At 40.0% G+C, this 21,665-nt stretch overlaps 2 protein-coding genes and 2 long non-coding RNA genes across 4 annotated transcripts in view; 3 read left to right on the forward strand and 1 right to left on the reverse strand.

Annotated features, from left to right (window-relative positions):
* The window catches only part of LOC144656588 (uncharacterized), a 507,005-nt gene that overhangs the window by 451,523 nt on the left and 33,817 nt on the right, over positions 1-21,665 (forward strand). The gene's annotated exons all lie outside the window — the stretch shown is intronic.
* LOC144656260 (uncharacterized) lies at positions 4,730-16,403 on the forward strand. The gene is made up of 5 exons (XM_078516495.1): positions 4,730-4,789; positions 4,947-5,099; positions 13,623-13,792; positions 15,403-15,605; positions 16,252-16,403. The coding sequence occupies exons 1-5, from the start codon at positions 4,730-4,732 to the stop codon at positions 16,401-16,403; spliced, it is 738 nt and encodes a 245-aa protein (XP_078372621.1).
* Positions 11,023-11,495, reverse strand: LOC144658513 (uncharacterized). Its single transcript, XR_013571731.1, has 2 exons — positions 11,349-11,495; positions 11,023-11,259 (listed from the first exon to the last, which is right to left on the reverse strand). It is a non-coding gene; the product is annotated as an uncharacterized LOC144658513 (long non-coding RNA).
* On the forward strand, positions 11,748-12,214 carry LOC144658514 (uncharacterized). The gene is made up of 2 exons (XR_013571732.1): positions 11,748-11,888; positions 11,978-12,214. It is a non-coding gene; the product is annotated as an uncharacterized LOC144658514 (long non-coding RNA).

The raw sequence follows: 21,665 nt of genomic DNA on the forward strand, positions 1-21,665 counted from the left end.
AGGAGAAGGACAATAAGATCACAATATTGTCAAAATATTGTTCAAAACTGTGTAGCGCAGTCTGTTGATCACATAATAAAGTTAGAGTTTCGTTTATGCGCTAATTTTTGTAAATAAATCCAGACGTTTCGGGACTTCTGTCCCTTCATCAGTGGAAAATAGCCGTTAAAGTCAGCGCGCGTCATTTTCTTTGAATGTGGCAACATTGCGTGCGCGCGCGCTAACTGAGTCCATTTAAATAAAAGCAAAGTCAATGTTTATGCCGCGCGGCTGTAGAGTGCGGCATTTGAAGATCAGGCGGCCTTCCGCGCTGCGTCTTTCTCTGATGTTCGTAAGGCCTGATCGCACAACAGACACCATCATGTCATCTGTTGTGTGACCAGGCGAGGAGAAGTGTTTTGCTACGGGCAGGTCAGCTTTCCTCTCGACAGATCTTAAATGTTCGCAGAACCTATCACCGAGCCTACGTCCTGTTTCGCCAATGTACGACATGGTGCATGCACGACAAGTGATAATATAAACGATGTTACTGGTCGTGCACGAGAACCTCTGTCGTATTGTCAGCGGTCCACCAGGGGTGTTGATCTGGGAGGCTGGATTGGCATGGGCGCAGGTCCTGCATCGTGGGCGGTGGCACGGAAAGGTTCCATGGGGTTCATCCCCTGTGTTAGCGCCGGATTGAAGACTGCTGCGAACCAAGGAATCTCTTAAATTGGTGTCCCGGCGGTAAGCACCGAGTACGCGCGAGTTGTCAAAGAGTTCCTTTGTTTCAGGATCTGATTTGAGCAGAGAGAAGTTCTTTGAAAGAATGTTCTTCACGTGGCGGTTGATTGGGTTGTAAGTTAATACCAAGGGGATAACTTGCTCGTTGGATTGCCCGTCGTTAGATGGTCGCAAGGCAGTTTCGCGGGAGATGCTGTTGACGCGTTGGAGGGCTCGCTCTACAACTGCTGGAGGATACTCACGGTGCAGAAAGAAAGATGACATTTCTTTGCTTTTGGTGTTATAGTCATTTTCGTCACTGCATATTCGTTTGAGGCGTAGAAACTGGCTATAAGGGACGGAGTTCTTACACTGGACAGGATGTGCCGAAGTGTACGTGAGATACGAGTGTGAGTCGGTTTCCTTGTAGTGAATGGTTGTCGCCAGTCCTTGAGGTGTTGGCTTCAGGAAGAGGTCTAGGAAAGGAAGCTGTTTGTCACTGATGGCCCAGGTGAACTGAAGGCTTGGATGGAAGTTGTTAACGAACGTGGCAAAGTCGTCAAGTTCGCTCTTGCTACAAGCAGCTGCCCCTACAATGTCATCAATATAACGCTTGTAGAGGTCAGGCTTCCTCCCAGGATACTGTTGGAAAATCTGTTCTTCGACGTGGCCGACGAACAGACAGGCGTAGTTGGGCCCAAGTCTACTTCCCATTGCCACGCCACCCGTTTGTTGGTAGAAACCTCCATTGAAACTGAAGCTGTTAAGTGTGAGGACCAACTCTGCAAGGCGTACTAAAGTATGCGTAGGTGGTTCCAGCACTGGCCGTTTGTCTAAGAAATGTGTTAACGCTAAAAGGCCATCGTTGTTTGGTATTACTGTGTACAAAGACTTGATGTCCATTGTGAACACAAAACGATTAGCGCTGGTCGTCGGATAGCTAAAAGTCTGCGCGATGTCGAGCATGTGGTTGGTGTCCTTGACATAGCTGGGCAAACTGCGAACTAAGGGAGAAGTGATTTGATCGAGGTAAGTTGCCAAGAGTTCAGTGGGGCAGTTGCATACCGACACAATAGGTCTCCCTGGGTTGCCTGGCCTGGAGAAGGACGCCTGGGGACGAGGCAGTTTCTATAGAATTCTAAAAGGAAAGTCACGTTAGCGTTCTCACGCGATAATCTAATCGGCTTAATTGAACTGAAATCGAATGATTGGATTCGTTTAGTTCTCCAGTGCAAATATGGTATACGCGGCCCCCTAACGTCCAGGTCACAGTATACGGTCCTGAACGGGCAGAGATCTAGCTACAGCCTTGAGGCATCCGGCGTTCCACAATGCAGTGGTCTTGGTTCCACGTTGTTCGTCCTGTATACAAGCGACCTCGTGGAGTCTGTACAGTCAGCCACCGTGTATATGTACGCTTAGTACACTACCCTTTACTGTGTTGGAAACAGTATAGAGGAAGTCTCAGATGCCCTTAATCAATCACTTAAAGAATTATACGCCTGGTGCACTGTATGCTTATCTGCAAAGGATCTATCACTGGCCCCCTTCCTCCGATACTGCTAATAGAAAACTGCCTCAATTGGGTTTAACATAGCCGACTCGTGGGCGTTGATAGATCACAAACTTGAGTTGGTCTCCACAGGTCAATAACCTTAAGAAGAACTTTGCAGATGTGCCAAACCTCATTAAGAATGGTAGGTTTTTATCTAAGCAAGTTCTTTTTTAAAAGTTATACGACATAATTGTAATCCCGTTAGTCACGTATGGTATAACCGTCTGGTGGGACATGAGTCGTCAAGACGACTTTGATGCACTTGAAAGGTTGCACTGCAGAGCGGCAAGGATCATTTTTAACCTACCAAAAGACATGCCATCTACTAAAGTCCTTGACCGCGCTAAATGGGTCACTTTAAGAAATACATACAAACTTTCGATTCTGAAAAAAAAAACATCTACTAATTCCTTCATCATTTAATGACAATTCCATGAAACTTTCAACTTCTTACAGAAGGGCAGTGCTCTGGAACTTTTTACCGCGAGTGCCACGAAGCAATATCCCTTAGGAGTTTTATGAAAATGATCAACACGGAACATAATTTAAAATACCCATTTTAACAATCCCTATTGTAAGAGTTCTTAGTGTTTTTTATCTTTTTGTCGTTGTAACAATTTAGTAATTTAAATCATTTTTAGCGATAAGTTTAGCGTTTTTACCTTAATATAGTTTAATGTCTTTATCTAATAGTATTAATGTTTTATTTACACACGACCCCACAATCTATGTAGCTTTTTTTACCCCATCGTTTCTAAATAAAGGTTTTGATTGATTGATTGATTGATTGATTGATTGATTGATTGATATTCGAACAAATACCAAAAAAAAGTGTAAGAGAGAGTAATTAAGCGAGCAATTGCCGATGTACGTATACAATTTTCTGAAAATGTGCCATGCATACTCGGAATATGCTATTAAGGTTGTCCCACAATTTCAGATTTTGTTAAGCACTACAGTGAAATTAACCAGGCATAACTAATCGATGAACAATGACATCAATTGGTAATCAATGAGTAATCGATGGGTAATCAGTTGATTAGTCATTGATTATTGGCGATGATCAATAAGTAATCGATGAGTAATCGAAGCCCAAAAATTTTGTGGCCTATCGATTACTCATCGATGACATCGATTACTCATTGATGTAATTGATTACCTATTGATGTTATTGATTACTCATCGATGACCCATCGATTACTCATCAACTATCATACTGCACACAAAATAATAATAATAATAATAATAATAATAATAATAATAATCATCATCATCATCATTTGTATTCCTTGCTTTCTTGTACCATTTTTTGTGATTTTTTTCTCTATGTTGGTCACATTTTGCTTTATAACTGGCATTCTTGTTGACGAAATTACACCCTCACAAAAGGTCAAATAACCATTCGGCATATCAAGACGTGAAGGGCTAAGCACAAATACAGATGATATTTCAATATTTCACTTTACCCAACTCTTTATTTAATAACAAAACAATTGAACAGGAAAACCAACCAGTCTGGAAACCCGGGGGAGGGGTGTACTCAAAAAAATTTTATACGGGGAGGCTCCGCCCCAAGTTCTAACCCCTTACCCTTTTATATACCATTTGTGACAGAAATTGTACCCATTTCGTATACCTTTAACTGAAAAAAGGTACCCCTTTCATATACCTAAGAGAATGGCGTGGACTTAAAATAGGACGTATTCTTGTCATTTTTAGGTAGCGATTAATAAATTATAATAAAACAGCCATAAATTGCTTCTGTTCGAAATATTTTAATTAAAGGCCCTTGTAAATAGCCAAATGACAGATTTCCATACCCTTTCATATACTTAAACTCGTGAAATCCCTACCCTTTTATATACCTGAAGCCTGAAAAAGGTAACCCTTTCGGGCGGAGCCTCCCCGTATAGGCCATTATAGGGAGTACCCCCCCCCCCCCCCCGGGTCTGCAAATGAAATTAACAAGTACGAAGACAAGAATCGACTACGTGGTTAGAGATTTTGGTCGGTGGATGTTTGTCAGCAAAGTAAAACTGCTTCGGCTTAGGGAGACAGCCCTCATAAGCACTTACATTACGTACCGGAACAGCTGCAAGCACTTTTACTTTCTGTACTTTTTTCACGTGTTACCATGATATTGTTAGATTGTTATAGCGTGTTATACAAGTTATACGTACTTTTACAAGTTCCGGTTTACAACCACGAGACTATATCGATGAGTAATCAATTCAATCGATGACTAATCGATGCAATCGATGACCAAAAATTTTGTGGCCTATCGATTAGTCATCGATTACTCATTGATCATCGGCAATAATCAATGACTTATCAACTGATTACCCATCGATTACTCATTGATTTCATTGATGTCATTGATGTCATCGATTAGTTATGCCTGGAATTAAGAAAAGTTGTAAGGTAATTTTTCCACGAGGTGGTCTATGGTCAGGGTCCAGGAGATGGTCCACCATGGGGTGGATCCATATTTTTACGCCTGGTTCGTCGTATGGACGAACACAGAGCATAATGGTAAGTAGTAAACAACAAACAACAGAACAATCAAACAAACAAACAAACAAACAAACAAACAGGCAGACAGAGAACTCAATAGGTCCATTTGCTAAGGAGTGGGCCTGGGTAAGGGTTTTATATAATTCAAACCCAGGCCTTTCGCATAATTTTAAAGCAAAATGGCGGCCGAAAGTGCAGATTCGAGAGCGTTAAAACTGGTTGTATTTGGGGGCACCGGGGGGACGGGAAAGGAGGTAGTAACACAAGCACTAGAGCAAGGCTACCTTGTAACAGCCGTGGTGAGAACACCGGAGAGAGTCGAAAAACGGTACGTTTTTAAGTACAAGTTTTACATTGGTCGTTCAGACTGCAAATATTGAACTGATTGCTGTACCCCCCCCCCCCCCTCTCATAAGGCCCTCTCTGAATGATCAACACTCCCCCCCTATCATGAATAATAACATGTTATAATCCCCACCGCCCCCCCCCCCCTCACCCCCACCCCCATCCAAAAAACCCGGCGTATCCGGTCCAATCGGACGTTCGGTTCTTGAACCCAATCGAACACCAATCGTTCGATTTGGTTCGATTATTGGAATCGATTACCGAACCCAATCAAACGATTGGTGTTCAATTGTTTTCGATTTATTTTTGTTTCGATATTGTTCGATTGGATACGCCGGGAAAAAAAGAGGCTTAATAGAAGGTTAACATTGTTTTCCGGTAATATAAGTTCATAGGTAGCCCAGACTCTGCATATGAATTTTAGTTTACGTCTTATATCAACTGATATTTCCCAGTTTTGGCTACATCACATGAATTGTTTAGACCAATCATACGCTTAAAAAATATCTTTAATGATATGCCCCCCCCCCCCCCCCAGAGATAAGCCCCCCTCTCCTAGTGCATCATTCATAATATATTTGAAATGCAATTGATTAATGATGAGATTTTAAAGCTAAATTCAAAACCAGTTAATAAAAAATAATTTCGATCAAACATGCTGCTATAGTTCATAGGTAGTAACGAAAACGAAGACCCCGAAAACGAAGACCTAAGACCTAAGACCCATACGAAAACTAAGACCCGTACGAAAACTAAGACCTAAGACCCATACGAAAACTAAGACCCATACGAAAACTAAGACCCGTACGAAAACTAAGACCCATACGAAAACTAAGACCCATACGAAAACTAAGACCCGTACGAAAACGAAGACCCGTACGAAAACTAAGACCCGTACGAAAACTAAGACTTGTACGAAAACGAAGACCCATACGAAAACTAAGACCCATACGAAAACGAAGACCCGTATATACGAAAACAAAGACCCGTACGAAAACGAAGACCCGTATATACGAAAACCGGGACGAAAACGAAGACCCGGCCAAAACCAGCGTTACCCAGAGTTGCGTGACATTAATAATAATGACAGAATAATATTGAAGCAGACTGAGCGTACTGAGAACGTACTACTGATCAAAAATCTAGACTTGATCGAAAACTAAAACCTGATCGAAAACAGTTGCTTCTGCGTCACAGAAGAGACAGCCAAAGTCTCCCAGCAGTAATGCACCGTATTGAAATCTTCTCGCGCACAATACTTGCTTCAATAAACTTCGCTACCCGATTATTATTTCTCGCTTTACATCCGCGTAGAAGGGTGCGGAGAAGGGGGGGGGGGGGGGGGATTGTGCTGGGATGCTCTCCAATGATGCCTTTAGAGGCCATGACATTAGGGGTGACTGAGTATCCTATATCCCATTAATTTTGGGAATGAATCTCCCTTATCCAGTTAATTCTGGTGGTTGTTCCAACGTTTATGTTCGATATCCTCGAATCTCAAATCTGGTGCTTTGTTTTTGTTTCTTTGCTAAGTATAAATGAGAGGTATTCAAGACTAGTACCTTTTAAATCGTTTCCACGCGTAACCGATTTATCAGATGGTGTTTTCTTTTATTTGAAACTAGAAGCGCGTCATCTGTAGTGTCCTTTACATTGTCGATATTGTTGTTTACATGAACGTGTGCCATCGTTATTCGTTTCGAAATGTCTCGAACTGTTATGTATATGATTTGACATTGAACGAGTACATTTCATTTTCTTCGCAGTTTGCGACAGTGTAGTGTCGCAAACAGGGCTACATTGTGTCCCTTGTCAGTTTGCGAGGTTATCTAGTTTTACTTAGAGTTGTTTGTTTCAGTTTCAATGATAATGAATGATAGATTTTTCTAAATTTAGTAAATAAAGGTTTTGTTGGTGCTTCTTATGTGTAGTCATATCAATAATGACCTTTCATTCATTTAGCGGGGCAACAGGCGTACTGGCCAAGACTGTTTTAATTTTACTCATGTAGCGCGTAGCGAGGTGTACTCACTTCAAAATTAAAGACAAATATTTGTAGGATTTCAATGAAACTTGATCGATACGTTCTCATTACTCGTCTGCTTCAATATTATTCTTATCCAACACTGATTCGTATAGTACAAACATCGCGCAAAACGAGTACAAATGTCACGCGATATTTGTACTTGTCTCATTTCCCCGACCAAAAGATTAAAAACCTTGGCAAGTCATGTGTGACCTAGGCTCTCGCAGTGCTATCAGAATGGAATTTTCAAAAGGAACAGCATCTTTTCATTCCGTTTACGTGTTGAAATAACTGTAACGTTCCATTTGTCGAAAAATTCTCACCGAAAATTTCATGTAAATGGAAAGCACTCATTGATTTTCGGGTGTACATACATTCACATATTATGTGAATGTTTATATCTATAGAGAAATTTGATTTTATGTGAATGTAATAATCTGTGATTACTACATTTCACTGATATACAGAACGGAACACTCGCCGATGATCATCGGCGAGGTAGTCCTGTCTGTATAGTAAGGAAACTTAAAACCCGCCGATGATCAGCGGCCAGGTAGTCCTGTCTATATAATAAGGAAATTTAAAACTCGCCGATGATCAGCGGCGAGGTAGTCCTGTCTATATAATAAGGAAATTTAAAACTCGCCGATGATCAGCGGCGAGGTAGTCCTGTCTATATAATAAGGAAATTTAAAACTCGCCGATGATTATCGGCGAGGTAGTCCTGTGTATATAATAAGGAAATTTAAAACTCGCCGATGATCAGCGGCGAGGTAGTCCTGTCTATATAATAAGGAAATTTAAAACTCGCCGATGATCAGCGGCGAGATAGTCTTCAGTCCGTATTAACAAGGCGAGTCCTGTCTCCAGTAAGAAGAACTCTAAGACTAGCCCATGACCAGTGACGAGGTGATGTTCTCCAAATCTGTTCCGCCCAAACTGGCCCATGGTGGCAAAGTTTCATGGAACGTCTTTGTTTTAAGCAATAGACCACACTTTCTAGGGCTTTACTGGCGTAATAAAACCACGCGGGATGTTGGGAGAACACGAGAAAAGCTTGTAAATCTCGAGCCGGAGGCGAGGGATTTACAAGCTTTTCTCGTGTTCTTCCAACATCCCGCGTGGTTTTATTACGCCAGTAAAGCCCTAGAAAGTGTGGTCTATTGCTTTTATGAAATAACTATAGAAAACGTTCTTCAAAGAAATGGGAATCTGTGATCAAATGTCTTATTCTCAACAAGTTGATCGGATGACGCGGCAAACCAATCACAGCGGCCGAAAGAATAAAACACAGGTTTAGCTCCACACACAAAATCCACAAATCGACGCGACAAAAACGTTTACAAGTTCTCTTAAAGCTATGAAAGTCATAAGAAAGGAAAGGAAAAAGACAAACTGTCACGGTATAAAATGTATTCAACGATTTAAAAGTTCTTTGACGTGGAAATCTAGCAAATTATGGCCGGAGTCATTCATCGCGAAAGTAAAAGTGGGTAAAAGAAACACGAAAACTTTGGAAGTTTACAAACTTCACAGACTGACGAAGGTATTGAGAATAAAGGTTAGTTCCACAAACAGTGCTTTAGAAATTTGTTATGAATTTATTTGTTCCATATTCTTTCGTTTACGCCGAATAACAGACTTGGGAGAAAGCACTGAAAGCACGTAAAACTGAAAATATAATTCAAGCGCGTACAAGAACTCAGCGTGAGGTTCTGCCATCAAAATAATTCATGTTCATCGCGACCAATTTGATCAGTTTTAATTCCTTTCATATAAAGTTTCCGAGTTTATGTTGAATGGAACCATATCCATGTTTTTAATATTTTTCCAGTCCAGTGAAAGCGTACCTGTTTATTGTGTTCCTTCTCATATGTTTGTCTCTCCGTTTTCGTTTTTTCTCTAGTTCCTTCGTGGTGGGCGGGAAAATTCAATTTTGTTATCCGCCCTCAGTTAATTTTCATGATCATTTACGAGAATCATATATCCTCCGTTTTAACCATCAGATAGACCAAAAGAATACATTAAACTAAGTTCAATTCTTCGTCCTTATGCGTAATCGAGCGTAGTGCGGCCATGTCGGGACAGAAGCGGGACTTTACCGGTACAATAGTACATAGGTTTTTGACCAATAAGAGCGCGCGTAGTATCTGAGATATTTTATAATACAAGATATTGTGTGAATTATGACAATTATCTCGCCCAGAATCGATCCGAAGAGCTTTAACATATCTGTAAGATATTGAATATTAAACTTCTAGCAAAGTTTCATGGAACATCTCCGTTTATAAGATATTGTATGAATTATGACAATGATCGTGCTGAAATCGGCCCGAAAATTTTCGGGCTTTCGAGCATCGTCTTTAAATCCATTGGCTTTGTCATCTACGAAGTGGCAACCCCTCGTATCACGAAGGTGTTTTAAAGGGTAGTTTGTTACATTAACAAAACAAATATTCAATTCTCGCACGTGGTTTCCGCCGTATTCTTCAGCGCGTGATATCGTTCGTACGTAGAGGTACATAGCTTTAGGAAATTTTTATATTAGCTTGGAAAGATGTTCTCCAGCTATGCTGATTGTCTCCGCGGTTGTGCCAGGGAGGTTGATACGTGGCTTCGAAAGTATCAACACCACGATGAAGAAGATGCCCTTGCAATCACAAGGATTTTGTCCATCCAGGTAAATGACACCACTTCATATATGTGAGTGAAAACCAACTCCAAGTGTAACTTTTATCTATCTTCTGTCTGTAACTTTTATCTATTTATCTTTTCTATTCACTTTTTTCCATTATTAGAGTGTCCCCAATTAGCGCCTTTACGGCGCTAGACGAATTTGACACTGAAATAAAGATACTTTCCTTACTTTAATTTATACACGGTGAAAAATATCTTGAGACTACCTCGCCGCTGATCATTGGCGAGTTTTCAATATCTTTCTTATACATACAGGACAACCTCGCCGATGATCATCGGCGAGTTTTGGATTTTCTTTAATATATAGCCAGGACTTCTTCGCCGCTGATCATCGGCGAGTTTTGAATTTCTTTATTATACAGACAGGCTACCTCGCCGATGATCATCGGCGAGTTTTAGATTTTTTTTTAATATATAGCCAGGACTTCTTCGCCGCTGATCATCGGCGAGTTTTGAATTTCTTTATTATACAGACAGGACTACCTCGCCGATGATCAACGGCGAGTTTCAAATTTCCTTATTATACAGACAGGACTACCTCGCCGATGATCATCGGCGAGTTTTGGATTTTTTTTTAATATATAGCCAGGACTTCTTCGCCGCTGATCATCGGCGAGTTTTGAATTTTTTACTTATATACAGACAGGACTGCCTCGCCGATGATCATCGGCGAGTTTTGAATTTCTTTAGTATATAGACTGGACTACCTCGCCGATAATCATCGGCGAGTTTTAAATTTCCTTATTATACAGACAGGACTACCTCGCCGATGATCATCGGCGAGTTTTAAGAGGCTGTATCTGTAATAGTGGTCTGCCCGATCTGGCTTGTTAAATAGATTTCGCTCTTTTCTAGTGTGTTGCAAGACTTTCATGTACTTATACTAAAAACACAATTCACTTGACCGGATCATTAATTTTTTTCGAGTTTTTAAGGATTTTCGGTTCACCCGAACGAGCACTTGTAACGACCACTGTCAAGGCTTAAATTTACCACAACTTTGAAAATTAATTAAAAAAGAACTAACAACTTCTGTACCAAACAAACACTACAGCCTGTTAAATTATGTCTTTTTAGTTTATCACACCAACTTTCACGAACATTGAGCTCGAATTAAGCTAGCAGCAAAACATTAATGACACCCCTATCACACACCTTGATGAAACACTTGAAAACGGCTCAGATTCAAACTTTATTTTTGAAAAAGTGAGGCGGTCTACTTCAATCAAACCAACGCAGCCGAAAAGTAGATGTAATAGAAAATGTTCCTATCGAAAAAAACCTTTTGGTATCGTCTTAATGAAATATTTACAGCTGTGTAAACTTGCCCAATTTCGAAGATCTTCATGTTTGCAGCCATTTTGAGGGACTCGTCAGGACGAGGAGTTTCATCAACTGGCCTCGCAGACATACCTCACACCTTCAGAAATAAACAAAGATTAGATATAAATGCAGTGCAGTTCAACTGAAAGAGAATAAATCGTGTTTAAAAATGGAAGCTCGACTTACATTTTGACTGTTACGGACGTCTACGGACGTACGGTTGTTACTATTGGAATTTCGCTCGATGATTCCACTAGAAATAACAATATTTGACATACAAACTTCGACTTAATGTAACCTATGAATCAGCTCAAGGCAGTAACTTTGTGCTTTTCCTTCCTTACTGGCGTACAGCAAAGATTTTCCATCGCAAAACGTTTGAACGTCGAAGAAACAGCTGAAGAAACGGCCTGTCGGTCACTACTTCATGTATGAGGCACTATACGGTACACATACGGTACACAACGGTACTCCATACATGAAGTATATAACCGACCAATCGATAAACATGTCAGTTTGGTCTTCTTTACCTGATGCTTGCTGTTTTGTCGTGAAAACAACTTCGCTGTACGCCGGTAAAGAAGGGAAAGCACGAGGTTACTACCTTTAACTGATTCAAACGCTACATTCAGTCAAAGTCTGCGTGTCAAATATTGTTATTTGTTGTGGAATCATCAAGCGAAATTCGAACAAGAATGACCTTACGCCCGTAGAAATCGTTGAAATGTAAGTCGAGCTTCCATTTTTAAACACGATTTATTCTTTTTCAGTTGAACTGCACTGCATTTATATCTAATCTTTGTTTATTTCTGAAGGTGTGAGGTATGTCTGCGAGGCCAGTTGATGAAACTCCTCGTCCTGACGAGTCCCTCAAAATGGCTGCAAACATGAAGATCTTCGAAATTGGGCAAGTTTACACAGCTGTAAATATTTCATTAAGACGATACCAAAAGGTTTTTTTCGATAGGAACATTTTCTATTACATCTACTTTTCGGCTGCGTTGGTTTGATTGAAGTAGACCGCCTCACTTTTTCAAAAATAAAGTTTGAATCTGAGCCGTTTTCAAGGGTTTCATCAAGGTGTGTGATAGGGGTGTCGTTAATGTTTTGCTGCTAGCTTGATTCGAGCTCAATGTTCGTGAAAGTTGGTGTGATAAATTAAAAAGACATAATTTAACAGGCTGTAGTGTTTGTTTGGTACAGAAGTTGTTAGTTCTTTTTTAATTAATTTTCAAAGTTGTGGTAAATTTAAGCCTTGACAGTGGTTGTTACAAGTGCTCGTTCGGGTGAACCGAAAATCCTTAAAAACTCGAAAAAAATTAATGATCCGGTCAAGTGAATTGTGTTTTTAGTATAAGTACATGAAAGTCTTGCAACACACTAGAAAAGAGCGAAATCTATTTAACAAGCCAGATCAGGCAGACCACTATTACAGATACAGCCTCTTAAATTTCCTTACTATACAGACAGGACTACCTCGCCGATGATCATCGGCGAGTTTTTTCCTTATTATACAGACAGGACTACCTCGCCGCTGAACATCGGCGATTAGATAGCTCTATATTAAGTTAAATATTCTACATATTGAAAACTTGGCGTATTTGTTGTCGTTCTGTATAGTGAAACAGTCACATAATATGTGATTCTCTGATCACCGTTGATTTTCGATTTCAGTAGTACGTTCTCAGTACGCTCAGTCTGCTTCAATATTATCGGCTGTCATTATTATTAATGTCACGCAACTCTGGGTAACGTTGGTTTTGGCCGGGTCTTCGTTTTCGTACGGGTCTTCGTTTTCGTACGGGTCTTAGTTTTCGTACGGGTCTTCGTTTTCGTATGTGTCTTAGATTTCGTACGGGTCTTAGTTTTCGTATGGGTCTTAGTTTTCGTACGGGTCTTAGTTTTCGTATGGGTCTTAGTTTTCGTATGGGTCTTAGTTTTCGTATGGGTCTTAGTTTTCGTACGGGTCTTAGTTTTCGTATGGGTCTCAGGTCTTAGGTCTTCGTTTTCGGGGTCTTCGTTTTCGTTACTACCATAGTTCATAATACAATGTGACACATTTTTTTTTTTTCATCTGGTTTTACCCCTTACGAAGTAGTATAAGATAAGAGAGTGATGAATGATTGTCGTAGTGAATTTCCAATTTAAGCAATTGGAATAAAGAAGCCTGAAAAAAAATTCAGGGCTTCAACGGGATTCGAACCCGTGACCTCCGTATTTCAACTTTATTTGGCTTAGGTTTGATAAACACAACAATAACAAGATCAGAACTGGTATGCTTAATGAAAACTTGTTAGATTGTGTTTCACATGGTTCATTTCCACAGACCATCCATTGAAAATTGAAAATTGCTCTAAACACTGCTCATTGTGCAAGCTTCAGATACCTGTGCTCTAAAAAATAGAATTTGATAACAGTGGTTCGAGTAAATTCTATCGCACTTATTTGTTTTCTTTTAAGCATCCCAATTTAGAATTGGTTAAAGGTGATGCTTGTGATGTGGAGAGTTTCATTGCTGCTTTAAAGGGAAAGGATGCCGTAATTTCTTGTTTAGGAGTTGCCGCAAGTATTTTTAATCCTACAACTTTCTACTCTGAGTCTATGTTTGCTATACTGGAAGGAATGAAAAGGTAATTTATAAGCATATACAATTTGAATTTTATCTACATTTTTGTTCTGTGGGCCTGAATTGCAGAACTCATTCACATTTAAATTCATTTTCAATTATCCACGCTTGATGATCCAAACGGTTTTTGTGAGTTCCTTGTGATCCGGATAATAGAGGTTTGTCCTTGCATTTCTAATAATATGACGCAAGACTAAGAATAATAAGAAAATTGCTAAAGGCTATAGAGCACTTATTAGCAAGCAAGCATTTTTTTTCAGTATGTGCTTGTAATGACTGCATGGCCACAAGGGAAATCTAGAATAAGATGTGTTTTTCCTCATTTATCTTTAAGCTGTTTCAGTTGGCTTTGTTTTGAAAAAACTTGATGTCCAGAAAAATAAAATGTCAGTAGCATTTCTTTTTTTTTTTCTTTTGCCCCTGCATCATTAAAATCAGCAAGAGTTCACTAACACCTTTGTGTGCCACAGGATGAAGTTGTAATGTAACTACAGTCCAAAAATTTGATCATTGACTTTTATGCTTAAGGCCAAATGTCTTAAATGTACAATTAAACTCATCGCCAATAGATGACTTGTGGGGATGGTGCCTGAGACTATGTGAGAGCCGCCAGCAACCGCGAATGGTAACCATGACAACCCTGGGAGCGGCAACTACCAGGCACCATCACACTGGAAAGCAAAACTAAATACTTACTGGTACTTACCCATGGAAAGGGTGGGTGGGAAAAAAAAAACGGCGAAAAGGCAAAACTTGCTCGAAGGACAATGCGAGCGAAATGGCTTGACCTTCACGGGAGAGCTGTAAATTTACTGAAACCCCTGAATAAACCCTGAGACTGCCCCAACTTCAGGCCAGGGCTCGAGACTAACTTTTTTGCTAACTAGCCTAGTGGCTAGTGACACCTTTCAGAGAGCCTCAGAACCCTTAAAGTTGGAACCCTTGGAGCCTAGAGCCCCAACTTTTTTGCTGCTTTTTGCTGCTTGCTTGAGTCTGGAACCTGTTTAAACAATAGTGCTAAGAGTGTTTCTTTCGAGGAATATTACTAAGAGTGAATAGAGTCAATAGAGTGTTTCCCCTGATAGCAGAGCTTCCAGGGCTAATACGTTATGCAAGTTTTAAGAACATCAAATTTCCAAGGGGCAACTATCAGACAGATAGTTCAGAGATAGGCTGAGCCAATGCTTTTTGATCCGGCGAGCACAATCTTGGATTCGTATTGGGGAGAGAGAAGAAAATGCGTCCCAGGGAATAGGAACGAGGCTGAAAGAACAATGAACCTCTATCGGCCCTCATCCATAGCGAATCTACGCAAACGCAGGCTAATTATACTCTTAAATTTTTACAGACAAGTACTATTTATCCGGGTTTGTTTCTCAGATGGGAACTATGGGCTGATAAGGTCTCTCTGCACATGAAAACCAAAATCGGGAAAATTTAGTGGTGAACCATTTTTTTTTTTTTTTGGAGGTGGGGGGGGGGGGGGGGGCAGAGCTCAGCATGCATGGAGCATTGCTATTTTGGGCCTGGAATCCTGGAAGTTTAAACCGCTTTTTTGGCCTTTACTGTTTAAGTGCTGAACATTTAGTCTTAAATAAATTAACAAATTTACAGGTGTGGTGTGAAAAGACTTGTTACTATGACAGCATGGTGCACGCAGCCAGGCCCAAACAATTCATGGCTGGTGGATTGGATTATTAACCCGCTGTTTCTCAATGGTATGATTAAAGATATGGCTATCATGGAGAAGATGCTCGAGAGTACTGATCCTCAAGTGTTGAGCTACACCATAGTTAGACCTTGTGGATTAATCAATGGTAAGTCGATCGCGCTTCAACTTATGGGTAAAATTCCAAAACCAAGCCTCTGGCTTAATTTGTATTTAAAATGCTTTTTGTGAAGCCTTTTTCTGGTGGTGGTGATGTTTGAAGCAACAATGACAATGGTGATGGGTGGCCCATAAAAGGATACCACTTGGTCAAACTCTCTAAACATATTTAGGACATGGAACAGCGAAGGAGTTCAATGAACATTCAAAGTGGTTTAACACAATTATGTATCAATCTATTAATATAAAAATCAAAACAAGCTCCATCATGATGTTAAATTTGTATGGAGTAAGGCGAAGTTATGGTTCAAATGGTTCCAACATTCCAATCCAACATCGCGGAGGGAACATTTTGGAACCGTTTCATTACCTACCCTTTTGGACTGCTGTTGAAAGATGTTTAGCAAAAGTTTGCTTCTAAGTCGAACTTTCGTACAACATGTTCCAACATTTAAAACAACGCATGGAATAGTTTTTAAACTATTCAATTGCAACAACTTGTTGCAATTGTTTTATTTTGTTTAGCAACAAAATGTCTTAATAATTAAGCCCAAAAGTGGCCAAACATTGCTTATTGAGTGTCGGGTCAAATTACTGGGACTCGGTCTCACCAGTGGACCAACCCTTCTTTGTAGGTGAACGGACAGGAAATTATAAAGTCGAGGAAGGACAATGTAACACTGGTACCAAGTTTATGATGACACGCCCGGATGTTGCAGAGTTCTTGCTAAAGGTTTTGGATAGTGACGTGTACGATCGGAGAGGATTTGCAATAGGTGGATTATAAGTTATCCCTGTCTCTCTGTGAGAGTATCAGCCTTCTGTTTCTAAGGCGAGGAGTACACAAATACAAACATGACAGGGCGGATCCAGGGGTGGGGGTGGGGGGGGGGGGGGGGTTGGGTGCCTAGGCAACCCACTTGATCCACAAGAAAAATTAAAATAAACAGGGTGTAAACATTGTTGATATTGTTAGCTCAGACAAACTTAAACTTTTTGATAACATCCACTCCCCCATAGTAAACAAACTTTTTGTAAACAGCCTCCCCCCCCCCCCCTTTGAATAATCCTGGAACAGTAAATCATCAAGTTTGTAATAAATAATAATAAAGATGGTAAATTTTAAGCTCGGTAATAAATAATGAAGATGAAGTGTGTCTGTGTATGTCTTGTAAACGTCTTTTCGCTAACCTTGGTAGTCATGTCGTGCCATGCTATTCCACAGCCCCGTACCAATTATTTAAAGAAAAGCTTCTCTTAAAAAGAGGAGCTGAGTTGTAGAACAGCCTATCCCATGATCTACGATCTGTGGTGACTTTACAAGATTTTAAACGTAAACTACGTCACTGCAACTTCGAATGAGTTCTGTACACGGCATCCTTGAAAAGCAGCTTAGTGTGTAATTAGATGTAATTCTGTAATTATAAGTTAGTTTAGTTAGGTAGATAGATCTTCATGCTGTTTATTTTTATACTGTATGCTGAACGGGATTTTAAACGGTGTTTAAATAAAAATATCTTATCTTAATCATTTTTTTTTTATGCTTTACTTTCTCCTTATTGGAAACTGCGCGCAGAGAGCCCCCTCTTGTACCCTTTCTATTCGTAGTGTAAATACTAGTTATGCAACGCTTTCGAGTGGTATACTTAACAATTATTCTGCGAAATCGCGCGGAATATCGCCTGATACTTAGCCGACGAGGCCGTAGGCCGAGTCGGCTAAAATCAGACGATATTCCGCAAGATTGAGCAGGATAATTGTTTTATTATTCAATAAATTGTCAACGAAACACATTTTGCAGGAAGAAAAACTGTAATTATACAGCGCTTTACAAGATTTCGGACGAATCTTCGCAACCTACATATATCGCAGGATATTTGTTATGTACGGATGACAGATAATGTTAACATTTTGACCATATATGGGCAGCGCGCGCATGTGTTGAATAATAATATGGAATATCCCACGAGTCACTTGTATTTTCTCGGTATGCACACGAACCTTTAGGCGAGTGTGTATACCAAGAAAACACAAGTGAAAAGTGGGATATTCCATAGTATACCACGAGAAAGTGTTGTGTAACTATTTTATACCATGCCATAAAAAATTCCCTTACTAAATTTCATCGAGAGTAAGATCGCAGCGCACGATGGGAAGGTTGGGTTGAATACCGTCGAATATACAACGGCTTTTCTGTATTATGATTGGCTGTATTTTCTATGGCATGGTATAAATGGTAATACGTGAGATCATGGAGAATTGCTTATTCGTGTAGTGTGAGCTTAGCCGTTTCGCAAATTATTCCACCATACAGGTATTTCTTACAACATGTCTACAAGAAATCAGGGAGAATTGCTGATTTGTATAGTGTGAGTTTAGCGTTTTCACAAATTATTCCACCATACAGGTATTTCTTACAACATGTCTACAAGAGACACCATCTGTACTGATGTCAAAAATCTTTGGGATATATAAGAGTACGTGTAAACAGCACCCGAAGACCTTACGACTCTTACCGAGATTATGCGAACACCTGTGACCGACTTCAGTGTTACTTAGCAACGTTTGTCGAAATTAAAATCGTGGCATCAGTCCATTCACCGATTTTGGCCAAGTAAAAACCCAAGTGTGTAGATGGGGCATCAGCTAATGTTGGTTAGAAGTCGCAATTGAGGAAATAATGAAAGTTAGTACTATTTAACAATTAGAATATGAGCTCCAAAATTCTATGAGTTAATAATTGATGAGACCGCGGGCTTTCAAAACGCCATTATTTCGAATCTTCCCATAAACCTTTTTCGCTTGTCAAAATTCTACGGAATACAGAGCACTTCGGCGGGAGATTATGCAAAGAATATTTCGGAAGAAAATTCTGTCTCGCTGGCTTTTCCTCGCGTTATCCCCACGCAACAAATTTTGTCTTGGGACTGCCCTCCCCTTCCCCAAGAGCCTATGCGGCCGGGGGAAGGGAGGCAGGGAGGGCGTGCGCTTACGTCAGAACCAAAATTTTTCAGTTTGATGGGTTTTTACCAATATTTCTTAGGTTTAGGGCTCCGCTCGCGCGAGCAACGCTAAACTGCTACAATCCACATCATAATTTGTTAGAACACTTGAGCCGAAGTTCAACTTCAGCTGTTCAATCATGCGTGCCCTCTATCTGTCTCAATGTTGCCATAGAAATATAATTTTTTTTATGGCGGTAGCAACCGACTTCTGATGCCATTTTGACTTTTTTAAAAAAATGAGGGGGAAGTGGAAGTACTGTATCTCTAATAGGGACGTGGATTGCAACATAAAAAACCCTGCAGACATGCCGTGAGAGCTTACGGCTCATTCAGTTGTCACTGTGCTAAGCTCATGTCTAAAGTTACTAGCTTTAGTCCAAAGGTTGGAGCCTAAAATATCGTAACAAACATGTATATGTGTCTATAATCTTCAATGGTTTTTTTATTATCTAGTTCAGTATTATTCTTGCGACATTTTTGCTGAGACCGAGCTGAGACGAGAGAGAATTTTACCTGACTTATGCAAATATTATACCGACTTTAATTGGGATTGAGAACTTGTTACAAAAAGAAGAGAACCAGCTAAAACAAGAAGTAAGAGCAATATTCTGCAGACGTGAATCGTCGCACGAAGATTAACCTTGTCGGAATCAAGAACGTGTTAAAAAGAACAGCTTTACGTAAAAATCGGTTTAGCTTTATTTAAGTCATTTGTGACATTGCCGATACTGTGATACTTTTTTAGAAGTTTATTTTTCAAGCGATTATTGTATATTTTTAACATGGCCTTTTTATATATAGACCGAGTTGCTTTTTATAGAAAATTTTAAGAAGACAAAAAAGGGCCGATATGTCTATATCTTATTCTACTTCCGTATTTTCCTGACGACACTGATTCTTCCCTCTATTCGCGTAGATCTTTTTCAAGTTCAGTTGCTTTAACTTAATCTTTTGTGTGGGTGATCGACATCGCGTAACCCAGGCAACAGCGGTAGTGTTTAATTTTGGAGTTTACGAATTAGTGTAAATCCTAATCTCGTACCCAGATGTATACTTTATCCATTATCCTGCCAAATGAACTCAAGCTGCACAATCTTGGCTTCTTAACGAAGGATTTATATCGTATCCTGTAGGATTATTCGGATATTTTCGGGACGTGACTTGAGTATGCCCCTCTATCTTAAGCTGCACTAGAAGTTCCTTTACAATATACCGGGCCTTGAAGGCAATCTCGTTATAACTTCCTGAGAGCTGTGAAGAACGAAAAATAAAAATAGCCAACACCACTTGGTGACACCTTATGCATTGCTTGTACTGAAGTAATTATTGAAAAACAACCAGTGGAGTTTTCTAGCGTTTTTCATAGCCTATCTATAACTGTCGTTTTAGATGCGTAGAATTCGTCGATCAAGATTTGCGTGGTTGTAGAAAAGCGAAGAAGGTAGGGATTGTTTGGCGCTTCTCGGCTTTGTCCCTTGGAGAGAAGGCAGGGACCGCGTTTTGCATTCTAGATTATCCCCTAAAATGTATCTATTTCTGCAACTTTGGCAGGATCGTGTCTAGTTATACAGATATTAAACGTGCTTCAAAGAAAAACAGATTATCCAAAGAGCCAGACAGGTCACGCCCTAATCCCATTCCGTGTCGTGAATTCTAACTAACATCGTCCGTACGCTCACAAGTGTTCCGTCTTGTAGACCTCTTGATCTCAGCCTGTATTTAAGTAACCACGCTAAATAATATTTCCTAGCAAAGCAGAATAATCCGCCATTAAGCATTTTTAGCGCCTTTTTCAGTACTCTTGACTCTTAACCCTGGAAAAGGTTTCCTGAAAGTTTTTGTCCTCTTTGTTGTGTTTTCTTTCTTTTTTTCTTAATCTTCACGCAAAGTAACTTGCGGTCTATCGTGAGACCAACCACCGAGTTCTGTAGAAAACTTAAGATCGAATCTAACCTGAGATCATGCCCTCCCTCCCTACTTTTTCCTACTTTTTCCCTCTCTCATCTTTGCAAGGGAAAAAACGCCTGATCGCAGGTTAGATCGAATCGTTCAGTGTAGACTAATTGTCTTCTAGTAAGAGTGTTATCATTGCGCAATATTACGCTGACGAGATGGCTTTGATGTCTTTTAAGTGGTCGGTTTGAGACACCTCTTTGTCCGGTGTCTTAACTCAGTTCTCGCCACCACAATCCTTCACCCCACTCCACAAAAATTACGGAAAGCCAATTTTACCTGAAGGAAAAGACCGGTATAATTCTGTCACGTATAGATGGAAAACTCTTCAGCTTTGATGCTGACCTGAGCAGCCCGCTGTAATACCCTGCAGAAATGTTGATCGCCTCTGTTAACTCACACACTGGAGCTTAGAAATCTTTCGCTGTGTTGATAAGTAGTAAAAGAGGACTAAAAACTAAGAAACATGCGCCAATTCAATAGCGCGGATGGCCTTACTTTAACTTCATAGTTAATCCAGTTTTGCACACATCTATCGGCTAACAGAGAAAGTGTTTTATTTGTCCTTTGTTGTTGCGAAGTTCTGGTCGTAGTACAGAAACTGATAATTCACAATTAGGAATCCAATCCAAGAAGGAAAAGATATTTTTACTGCTCGATTATTTGATCTCTTCTTATGAACTGCTGTGATCAGTTATTGTAGTTTTGTTTGAAAATATCTCTCGTGAATTCCATAGTTCGCGCTTTGCAGATCTTATGTCCATCAGGGACACTGATTTGAATCGCTGTAAATTAAGAACAAAGTTGGAAGGGTTCCGAGTTAGATGCCGAATCTTAACCTCTAAAAATAATTGACGAGATTTATTTTTTTTTTTTCTGGTGTGGAGAACGAGAGACAACCGTTGTCGCAGATTTTAACCAAAATTAGACAAATATTGGGCAAAAGAGGTTAGAAATACTTTGCCAAAAGGCCGCTCAATCTACGCACGCAATTGCAGGACGTTTATCGCAATACACAACGATCAAGATCCTTTTGCGGTCAACCACAACTTTGGACTATCCCAAATCTCTCGTTTCCTAAACTTCTTTTT

Source organism: Oculina patagonica, chromosome 6 (genome assembly GCF_052425735.1).
Source record: "Oculina patagonica isolate OP01 chromosome 6, crgOcupat, whole genome shotgun sequence".
In the NCBI taxonomy this organism is placed as follows: domain Eukaryota; kingdom Metazoa; phylum Cnidaria; class Anthozoa; order Scleractinia; family Oculinidae; genus Oculina; species Oculina patagonica.